Genomic DNA, 11,282 nt, shown 5'->3' with positions numbered 1-11,282 from the left:
AAATATAATTTTTTATATAGAATAACTTATATAGAATAACATAAAAAAGTTATATATGTATATATATATATATATATATATATATATATATATATATATACATATATAACTTTTTTATGTTATTGTAAAAATGTAGCTTATCATAAAAAGCTCAACAAATTTCCAATTATAATTAGTTAATCATCTATAGAAACAAATAAAACAGAACTCAATATTCGAGAAATTTTACTTTTTGCAAAAAATTGTTCAATTACCTTATTTAAAATAACAAACGATAAGCACAAATCTAACTCATTTACATTTATATAACTGCGTTCATGATTCGAGCATACAACTGCATCTTAAGGAATGATGATATGCAATTATATTATATTATACTTCTCGCACACAATAATATGTAGCTAATTCAAGAATAATTGACCTGAAAAATAAAGTGTAAAAAATAGTTTATACAATCAATAGTACATATACACTCATACTGGCTAATCAGTAGCTAGATGCAAAGTCTGCATCTAATTGATTTCAATTCAAAGTGTATAAGTCACTTTTCTCTTTCTCTCTCTTTGTCTATACAATCTTCATATCTACAAAAATTAATTTTTACTTTAGCAAAAGTTTATTACAAATTCGCATATAATTGTACAATACTATATTATTATCTTGATTTATATGTCCATGTGTCACAACACATGATACTTATAAAAATATATTATAAGATAAAAATGTTGAATTAAAGAGAACTTCTGTAAATGTTTATATGTTTTGATTATTACACTCCGCAAATTGTATATATATTTATATATATACATTTTTATGTATATTGTATTGAGATTATTACATGCAAATATCACATACACAAGCATGTAATATGGGAAATAATTTTGACTATCAATACATCTCATAAAAATTACTTTCTCAATATGTACAAAGATTGTCTTTATCATCTGTTTATTCCAATTAAAGCTTTATCGAGAATTCAAATCTGTCATATGATTACATTCCATATGAATATATATAGTTGTAAATATAAAACTCTCAATAAAAACTACCAGTTTTGATAACTAAATAGAGAAAAAAAAGATAAAATACGCGAGAAGGGGATATGTTTTGTACTTCACGATTATGTGCGCGCAATTTTATAGCAAATTTCACACTTTCGTACAGCTTACAATCTTGAACGAAGCATATCAATTTTCTTAGCGGCACGTTTCTGCAGATCAGGCAATTTCATAGCGAGTCCCATGTTTCCTTGAATCTTGACTTTTCCTTGGAAGAAGGCCTTTTGCGGATTCAATTTTCCAGAGATAAAATCGACGATATCGGTGTCGCTAATAGTAAATGTGACTTCGGGTTTCATTTTGCTGTTATATTCGACTTTTCCTTTGCCTGTTTTAGCATCCACGACCCAATAACCTTCAGCGCCGCCGGGACCATTTACAACTTTAAATCCGTAGATGCCACGCATTCTCTCGATTAGATTATCCTCGTCCTCTTGCATCGCGATCTCTAGCAATTTGAAAAGCACGTTTGCTTTGAATACGTTCGGATCGGCAGCGACATTAATGTGTTTCTTGATTACCGCCTGGTTCGGAAAACCTAAGCGATAAAGACCTACAACGACTGCACCGCCTAAACCTATGTTATGCTGTAGTGCCAATTTCGCGCCCCGCACCTGTCTCTTGCCAGCCTCCCCTCGAAGTTGCCAGGAAAGCTCGGCACATTGAGCTAATCCCGTGGCGCCCAGTGGATGACCTTTCGAAATTAAACCGCCACTAGGATTCACGACGTACTTGCCTCCATAGGTATTGTTTCCAGAATCTACCAATTTGCCGCCATGCCCGACAGGACACAGTCCCAAGGCTTCATAAGTGATTAATTCGTTTACAGAGAAACAATCGTGTAGTTCTACCACATCTACATCGGTCGGTTTATAACGAGTCGATGTAAAAACTTTCTCGGCTGCGTTTCTTGTCATGTCATATCTGCAAAGTATTATAATTGTAAATTAATAGATTGTCGAATGTGTGTGTGTGTGTGTGTGTATTCATTAAAGTTAAATGGTTACTATTTTGTACCCAACAATATTCAAACACGATCGACTGGTAAATGTTGAAGGCTTATCAGTGGACATTTCCATAGCAACAATTTCAACAGCTTGCGACTCTAAGTGATGTTTGCGAACAAATTCCTCATTAGCCAGAATGACAGCTGCTGCACCGTCAGAGGTAGGGCAACATTGGAGCTTTGTCAACGGTCCAAATATTTTTGGAGAATTCGCTATCTGCTCAAGAGTGTATTTTTCTTGAAATTGTGAATAGGGATTGTTTGTAGAGTGCAGGTGATTTTTATATGCAATCTTTACAAAGTGCTCGGGCTTTGTACCATATTTTTTCATATGCTCAATTCCAGCATTACCAAACAATTGAGCGGTAATGGGACCTTCAGAAATACCTAGTAATCAACCACAAAATGTATAAGTCATTAATGCATTATTCATATAGATCAAGTATTATTCTACTTTATATTTTTACAAACCTATAACTCACCTGCAATGTCTGCCATCAGCTCAACGTGTTTGTCCATGGGATTTGTACGATCTGAATATTTTGACATTAGTGAGCCACGCTCCATCTTCTCAAATCCAAGCGCCAGGACACAATCGGCATTGCCGGTTTCGATAATCTGTTTGCCGAGATAGAGAGCGGTGGAGCCGGTGGAACAATTATTGTTAACATTGTAAATAGGACATCCGCTGAGCCCGACCTCGTAGATGGCCCTCTGGCCGCAAGTGGAATCGCCGTAAACGTATCCAACGCAAACGGCTTGGACACTATTGTAAGTTACACGCGCATCCTGCAGGGCTTTGGTCACAGCCTCCTTCGCCATTTGCGGATAATCGAAATCGTCTCTCTTGCCGGGTTTCTCGAATTTGGTCATTCCAACCCCGATGACGTATACTTTCGGTTTATAAACCATCTTGACTATTATTTTATTATTTCTTTCGACCCAGAAACGCGACAGATACGTGCGACAAACACGTGCAATTTTTATCGACTAAAAGCCGAAAAAGGCACAAATATTACTTTCTTTTGCGTCTCAGATCGCAAAGAAATCGTTACGAAAGATCGAAGGAATAAAAAAAAAAAAGTGACGTACGCAGCTGCTGAACTGACGTGAACTGGCGGAAATTCACCGAGCGCCGAGACTCCAAGTACGACTCTGCTTGGACTTTAGTCCTTTTATATTTATGATAAAAAGATTGTAATATTACAGTGACGAAGCTATTTCCATTTGCGTTTCTCGATAAGTGACGACGATCACTTTCGCCTCGAGCCTCGGCGCGGATCTACGCTGACATACTAGAGCGGGTACCGGATACCTTCGGGAAAAATTTATTTATACTAATATACCGCATGAAGCGCTACTATATGCCAATCACAGTCGAATCTCTCTGATAAGCTTCTGCATAAAAATAATTTTTATCAAGCATGTTTTCGTCATTATTTTCTAAAGCAAATATTTTGCGTTTGTCTCTACAAGAATATTATTGATTGATAAGATTAATATATTAAATTATTATTATATAATCTATCCCTTTATTTGTCAATTTATTACATTTCATGCGAAAAAATAAGTATATATATATATATATATATATATATATATATATATATATAGTAGGTCTATATAATATATAATATAGTAGCTATAAATTTATCAAATAAAACTTATATACACACATGTATAATGTAGAAAAAATATTATATATTATTTAAAAATTAAACAAATTTTTTAATATAAAAAGAGAACGAGAGAAAATAAGTACCTATTGAATATTAAAATATATATATGTATGTCAATAATTTCGAAAATACAAACAGATTTTTCCTATCCTGTTCACTTCTTTTTAGCTGTACTTACTTCTTGAAGAAAAAAAATATTAATATTACATGCGATTGCTTATACGCATAAAGAAAAACACGTGCATATATATGTATAATATGTATAGTAAGACGGGCAATGGCGTAACCATTCGAGGTGTCTACGTCACTGGGACGTGCCGCGCCGGCCATTGCGCATCGGTGCGCGGTGCGCGGTCGTGTTTTGGCCGACTGAAAAGATGGCGGACTCTTGTTTTCAAGATCGCTCGCGCACTCGGCACGTCGAAACGCGACTGGCACGGCTTTGAAAAGTAATCCCCGCGCGCGAAAGTTGACATGCCGCACGCGCGACAGTCGCAGCCGCGATAAAACCCACGGTTATTGACAATTCGCGTATGCGATCGCACACCGCGTGTCGCCTGTCGCCTGTCGCCCGTCGCAGCTCGTCGCCTCACGTCGTTGCTCCATCTCCTCGCGGCGTCCTCGTGAAAACGAGCCCGTGCCCGAACGAAGCTGGGGGCACCTCACGCACCCAGGGATCGTCCGAACTCAGAGTGCTGTCAGGTCATTCTCTCACGTTCCGCTGATGCGTCGCAGGATCGAAGCGAGAATGCCATCGAGTCGGTAAAGTTGTCGCGCGCCATTCGCGAGTTTCTCTAACCTCTCCCCCTACCCCTCCTCCCTCCTTCTCGCCCCCCCGAAGTGTGTGTTTACCGCTCGCCTGCTACAGAGCGCGATTTGGTTAGGTTGTTCCGAGTAAACCTTCCTATACTTGTTTCTATGATATCGGAACGTCGTCGCGTGTGTTCCCCGCGGTGGTTCACGTTACAATGTGACGCGATTCTGTGAACTAATGGTCATTAAGTAATAGTCTCACAATGGCAAACAGTGATTTCGACGTGGAGCTCTTCGAGCGGAGGCTCCATACACTGAAAGACTCTCAGGAGTCTATACAAGGGCTCTCTGCCTGGTGTCTGGAGAGAAGACAGCATCACAAAAAGATTGTTGCTACTTGGTTGCAAGTTTTGAAAAAAGGTAAAGCTTTCAATTCTCTTAGTCTTGTATAGAGTTTCCTTGATAAGGATAATAGTAGATTCCTTGTTAATATACGTCAAGTCAAGTGATTTTTATATAACTTTATTATTTTAGATACATTTTAATATTCTGAGATGTGTAATTTATGTGTGTAAAATGTATTCTCATTTTGTAACAGTGAAAGTTGAACATCGGCTCACATTGTTCTATTTGGCAAATGACGTTATTCAGTATTCAAAACGGAAGAATTTTGAATTTGTGGAATCATGGGGCACTACTTTGCAACGTGCGACAACCATGGTTCGTGATGAGAAAGTAAAACATCGTATACTGAGAATCTTCAAGATCTGGGATCAGCGGCAGGTCTATGGTGAAGAGTTCCTCGCTGATCTGTCCGGCTTAATTTCGGCGGCGCCAAAAAAGAAATTAGATCCCCAGCCGGCAGCGCAATCCGAGGAGTTTCAGGCGGCCTTGCTCATCTCTACGATGAGATCTTGTGCGACCCTGGAACAAGCGACTGATGCTAGACTTCGTGACTTACGGGAAAGTAACATAGACATAGAATCTGCGGAAGAGTTACGTGCGTCCTTAAAAGACAGGAGACGTATGGAAGATGCGGAGAAGGAAATAGATTTGGTCGCAAGAAATGTTGAAAATTATGTTAGATCATTAGAAGCAGAGATCAGAGAAAGGACACAAGTGATTGAGTTATTGGAGCAAGCTGATCAGTTTTATGAAACTCAACGTGGGGAAGTTAAAATAGTGACAAATGTAAATGTTAGATTTTGCAAAAGAATTAAGTACCAATGATTTGTTATATATATATATATATATTCAGTATGCATTTTTTTTTCGTGAATAGGCGTACCGGAATTTTGGTAGTCGTGTGAAAAATTTGAAGAAAAAGTTGGACGAGCTGCTACCTACATTCGTCTCACCGATACCATCGCCGGATGTAAACGCACCCTCGCCGAGTCCCGACAGTGATATAGAACTCCCAGGAGACGAGACTCAAGTGACAAATAATCAATTGGGAATAATTGAAGTAGCACCACCATCTATCTATGGTTCATATTCTCACGAGTATGATCCTATACCTGTACCTGCACCTGACTTGGTACAAGGCAATGAGTCGGGGGATTTTACCAATAATTTTCCCTCTTTTATAGGAGGAAACATGGATTTTGGTAATATGGTGAGATAAAGCAATATTTATGGATATATTATTTTATATTATTTTGTAAAACACAGAAAGTAATGACTTTGTATTGTTATAAACACATTATTTTTTTTGCTTTCTTTAGAGAAATTTATTTAATGAAAGATCTGCAACACCTCCTGGAATGTCTCAACAATATAGTGAATCTTTGGAGGTAATTATTGTATATTTGCAAGATTGTAAAAACCTACAAGTTCTTTAACTTGTATTTTGTTTTTAGGCGAAACCAATAGAAGTGATTAATATGAGACCTTCGAAAAATGAAAACAGCAACGCTGACTTCAATATATCTAGTTTCTTGAAAACAGTTCTTCCTTCTTCCGACGAAACACCAGATTCAGGTCGAATACCAGGTCTGGGCTTGGATGTTTCTGAGAATCGAATAGAATCACCGCAACGCACAAACTATAGAAATTCGCCTACGTTAGGCCAACTTCCTGTAACGCCTGTGATTTCAAGAATGATGGGAAGTCAGGGTGTGCCACCCCTTGGTGGTGCTGGTTTAAATAATTGTCAGATGAGTCATAGTACTCCATTGTCAGTTCGCAATCTGCCTGTTGAATCGCATACACCCTCTCCGTATTCCAGTCAAAACAGCCAGAGTAATATAACTGGTCCCTTTGATGGTTCTGTTAACTCTAGTGCAGTTAATCCTTTACCACCTCCTCCTTTACCACCACCCATCTTTCTCGATGACGAGAATTGTTACAACAAATTACCACCGAAATTTCCCACGTGGACGCCGCCGAACGAAAGCATCAAGGAGTCAGCGAAATGGGAGGAAAAAGGTAGATGGACAATATTCTAGGAATATAATTGTTGGTTTTCGCCATTGCTGCGTGATAATACATACTGTTTGATATAGCGAATTTCGCTATATGTTCAGGAAAGAACAGCATGAATCCCACGTGGCCCGGCGAATGTGATGATAAAAACAAGGGTTCATGGATGGACCGCGACGGAGACAGATGGGACTCCAATAATGACTCCACGTGGCCAGGCAATGGCAGAACCAAGAACGACATACTATCCGAGACCCCCGAATCACCACCCATGTACGAGAAAGCTGGCTTCGCCGAGCCGGTGGAATACAACGAGCCGCAACCACAAGAATCTCTTAGTACCACAGGAGACGTGGATCACAGGTAATATACAATTAATTTTCTATAATATTTTATTTCTTAAATTATTGATCAATTACATTCACATATGATTTTTTTAATTTTTATAATTATCATTATATATATTTATACTATTTGTGCAGAGTGATTCCAATTCCAATGGCTGTCGAAAATCAGCTACCGTACCGCTTGATGAAAGCAGCAGATGTAGATCATCGTAATTTGATTAGTCTGACGGGTAGTCCTGCCAATCACAATCTTGGTGATTCAACACTGGTGTCTTTACCCAATAACAATAGTCTATGGTCCACAAGTGATCAGGATTATAGGTGAGTTTCGTTACAGTATTTTTTTCTTTCTCTTCATGTAATGTTTTATGTAGTTGTATAGAGATATATCACATTTCTTGTATAATTTATATTTCTTTTCTGTCTCTTGTATATAATTCTTATATAATTTATATAATTCAGGCGACATATGCAACCCGGTGATATTGTCGAGAGCGTTGACATGGAGATGTCGGATGACGAGACTGATAGCAAGCCAAAAAGCAGAGTTCTCGTTGATCTGAGATCGCAGGATCGCGATATGCGTGTCGGCATGCCGCCATCGACTACGTCTCGTGTTGATATGGATATGCGTATAATTTCTCTTCCCGCCGGACAGATACCTGGGTCTCGTGGTGGTCAACTTGTACAAGATGTACACTTGATGCATTCAGGACCGCCACCACCGCTGTCGCAACAACAATTTCAACACGGTCAGGGTGGTTTTCATCAAGAACAATCGGAATTCCCTCATCGTAATCAATCGGGAGATTTTCATCGGAATCAGCCGAATTTTCACCAGAACAGATTACCGCCGAATTTTCTGCCAAATCAACAGGATTTTCATCCAAATCAACAAGAGTTTCATCAACTTCATCAGTCACAACAAGATTTTCATCAATCACAAGACTTTGAGTATCATGACAGAGATCATACTATTCGGTCGAAACAAGATTTTTTGACCGAATCGTCAGGACGCAGATACTCGCAATCGACAGATCATCAACATCAGCGCGATAGTTCGTCCTTTCACAGAAATGAACGGAATAATCGCGGCAATGGACGTGGATTTCCGAGGAATCGTCGCGATCGATATTCGGATGATCACAATATGAAACAACGCAATAATTTGGCGAACAATCGTAAATCAAGATCACAGGATCAGCAGCATCATCAATCGTCGCCGGACACCTTGACCAACAATCGATCCTTGTTACTACAGCCACCCGACACTCTCGTAATCCTCGACGAGGAAGGCATGCCAATTGGTATGCCGGATTTTGATCAGGACAACGTACCACCCAACATGGCGGATGCTCAAGCAGAACCGGAATGCGATTCCGACAATTGTCAGAACTCTTCGATACCACAGGCACAACGAACGTCGCACGATCTACCAAGTTCTCACGAATCTAAGCATAATCAGCAACAGCAAAATTATCAAATAGGTTCCGATCACGAGCAGCAAACACTACCCTCGATCAAGTCGGATGATCAACCACCACCGTCGATGAATCAAGTGACGGTTATTCCGATAACATCTGACAACACTAGCGATGATCCGCAACAACAAAATCAATATGTTCCTATTTCAGACTACGAGGAGCATGTAGAGGCGGCCGAGCACTCTGATCCTGTAGAGAAGACCAGTACCGTCGACAAGTGCGAGTCGATCGATCAGGAACAAGAAGTGAATTTCACGGAAAACGAACAGTTGGACGAGTTGATGAACTCGACCACATCGGGTAATGAACTGAAGAGATCGTCAACGAACGGTAGTTTCGATGAACAGAGTCACGATGAAGGAAGTTCCAACAAAAAGAGAACTCTTTTACCGAACGGTCCACAAACGCCAGTTGCTAGCGAAGCATCAGGATCAAACGGTCCCTCGCCGCACGTCGGAACGCCGACGACAGAACTTCATCCAGCCATGATGTACGAGTACGATGGGCCGAACTTTCGACCGCGCATCGGTGCACCTTTTCCACCCTGGCGAGGTGGACCGCTACCTCCACCTACTAGAGGAAGTAGAGGTTTCAGGGGTGGACCACCTCCACGGGGTCCGTGGATGGATAGAGGACCGCGTGGACCCGCGGCTGGTAACTTTTCACCGAGAGGACTGAAACGTGGAGGCGGACAGTTTCGGGGCGGCGGTGGTTTTAGAGGCCGGGGACGAGGCAGTAATTGGTAGATAAGCGCAAATATCGAAAAACTCGGCGACAGGTCTCATTGTCGTAATTTGACCGAAAATATTACGCAGTGCGTTTTGCACCCTGTAAATAAGCGAACCGTTGTGTTTTGACACACATACGTACATAACATACATATACATGTATACACACACACGATTGGCTCCAGACAGAAATCTTCTGTAACGAAGATCCTTCACACTTTTCTGTGTGCGATTGATTCGCCTATATAAATATATAAATAAAAAACTATAAATATAATATACATATATATATAGATATACGCATATACATATTTCGTTAAGATCTTATCGAAGCGGCTCGAGTTCATGTATGTATACACACACGGATGTGCTGTTCATGGATCAGCTAATGATTAAGAACACATATGAATCAAGTAATTTGTAGTCGCTCCGATAATGACTAATCAACACCACCACCACCACCACCACCACCACTACCACCCTTATAGATTTTCATGTAAGAAGAGTTTGTGTTGTTGATGTACGCGCTAGAAAAGGAGTGTAAAGTTAAATCCGTCAAATTAATAGACTCGTGCGAAGAGAATCATATTCTGGTGAACTAGAGAACGAAATTGAGCACCGGAAATCACAAATAACGATAATCATTTGATGATAGTTGATTAACAACGATTGAAAATGTAATTTTGCTGAGTTCAAGTTAATAATTTCCATGGAAATTACTAATAACGCAAAAAAATAAATTATATGTTTATTATATATCGGGAATTGAACTCATCAAAATTATTAATTCTAATTTTTGTGTTTTTTTTTTACTCAATCGTTGTAATTTATTCTTCAGAGATCTTTTATTATTTTCCTCCCTTATTGACTTTTTGAACATAAGAATCACGGTCACCCATTTTCCTGTCTTCAACTTAGCTTGACTGTTCTTCACTATGTTTGGACTTGAGGTTCATTATAAAAAGAATAAAAAAGAAAAATGCAAAAAATATAGGCGTGTTAATGAACCAATTAAGTATATTAATAAATTGCAGTGTTTACGTTCTGGTCCGTTTCGTACGTTTTCCCTATTGTTGTTTCTTAAATATACACATGTAGATGAATGTTTCTTAGTAAATCGTTTTTCATAAAGAAACGGCAATAAATAATTAAGTTCAGAAAATGAATCTAAAGCGTCGTGTTTTCAATTCGTTTTTATTGTGAGAACTACAGAATCACAGAATCGTTTTGTGTATATGATATTAATTCGAGAGAAATATATATATTTATATATATATATATATATATATATATATATATATATATATATATATATACACATACGTACATACATACACATAGGCTATCGATATAAGGTGCTCTTGTGTAATTGTTAATATTTTCTGTAGTTGTGACTAAAAATAGAAATGTAAAGCGAATATAAAGGCTATGCCGGAACGATATGCTTGTTTCATTAGCCATGCACAAAATCGTTCATTATCCTTTGCAATTATTTGCCTATTTATCAGGTATTATCACGTGTATTTTTAATAAAAATATAGGCACAAATTATTAATCATATGCGCGAATTTCGGTTTTTTTATTTAAAAATTCTGCGAAAATTAATTAATTTTAATTTTCGTCGCATTGATTAATATATTAATTTTTCTTCAGTATTTGCCAATTAGTTTATTCTATGTTACGTTCCATTCGGAAACAAGCGAATCGTTGCGATGTATACGATATGGACCGATAGTGAATGCGCGCAGGAAACAAGTGTAGCAAAGACAAAAAAAAAAAAAAAAGAAAACCGTAGAACTCTGATTG

At 38.5% G+C, this 11,282-nt stretch overlaps 2 protein-coding genes across 4 annotated transcripts; one reads left to right on the top strand and one right to left on the bottom strand.

Annotated features, from left to right (window-relative positions):
* Positions 1–223: 223 nt before the first annotated feature.
* Scpx (Sterol carrier protein X-related thiolase) lies at positions 224–3,364 on the bottom strand. Of its 2 annotated transcripts, XM_072910611.1 has the most exons (4): positions 3,157–3,364; positions 2,547–3,054; positions 2,076–2,451; positions 224–1,982 (listed from the first exon to the last, which is right to left on the bottom strand). In XM_072910611.1, exons 2-4 carry the CDS (start codon positions 2,974–2,976, stop codon positions 1,166–1,168), a joined length of 1,623 nt encoding a protein of 540 aa, XP_072766712.1. In that variant the 5' UTR covers positions 2,977–3,054; positions 3,157–3,364; the 3' UTR covers positions 224–1,165. The 2 variants fall into 2 exon arrangements, with proteins under 2 accessions (XP_072766712.1, XP_072766701.1); XM_072910600.1 differs by lacking the exon at positions 3,157–3,364 and having other exon boundaries at positions 2,547–3,150.
* A 724-nt stretch (positions 3,365–4,088) lies between these two features.
* LOC140675906 (uncharacterized) lies at positions 4,089–10,465 on the top strand. Of its 2 annotated transcripts, none has more exons than XM_072910564.1 (8): positions 4,089–4,916; positions 5,095–5,687; positions 5,779–6,111; positions 6,221–6,289; positions 6,356–6,923; positions 7,022–7,280; positions 7,400–7,585; positions 7,727–10,465. In XM_072910564.1, the coding sequence occupies exons 1-8, from the start codon at positions 4,760–4,762 to the stop codon at positions 9,492–9,494; spliced, it is 3,933 nt and encodes a 1,310-aa protein (XP_072766665.1). In that variant the 5' UTR covers positions 4,089–4,759; the 3' UTR covers positions 9,495–10,465. The 2 variants fall into 2 exon arrangements, with proteins under 2 accessions (XP_072766665.1, XP_072766630.1); XM_072910529.1 differs by having other exon boundaries at positions 7,001–7,280.
* Positions 10,466–11,282: the final 817 nt, after the last annotated feature.

Source organism: Anoplolepis gracilipes, chromosome 1, assembly GCF_047496725.1.
Source record: "Anoplolepis gracilipes chromosome 1, ASM4749672v1, whole genome shotgun sequence".
Classification (NCBI taxonomy): Eukaryota; Metazoa; Arthropoda; class Insecta; order Hymenoptera; family Formicidae; genus Anoplolepis; species Anoplolepis gracilipes.
Note: the sequence above shows the minus strand (reverse complement) of the source record. Positions and strands in the feature narration are given on the sequence as shown.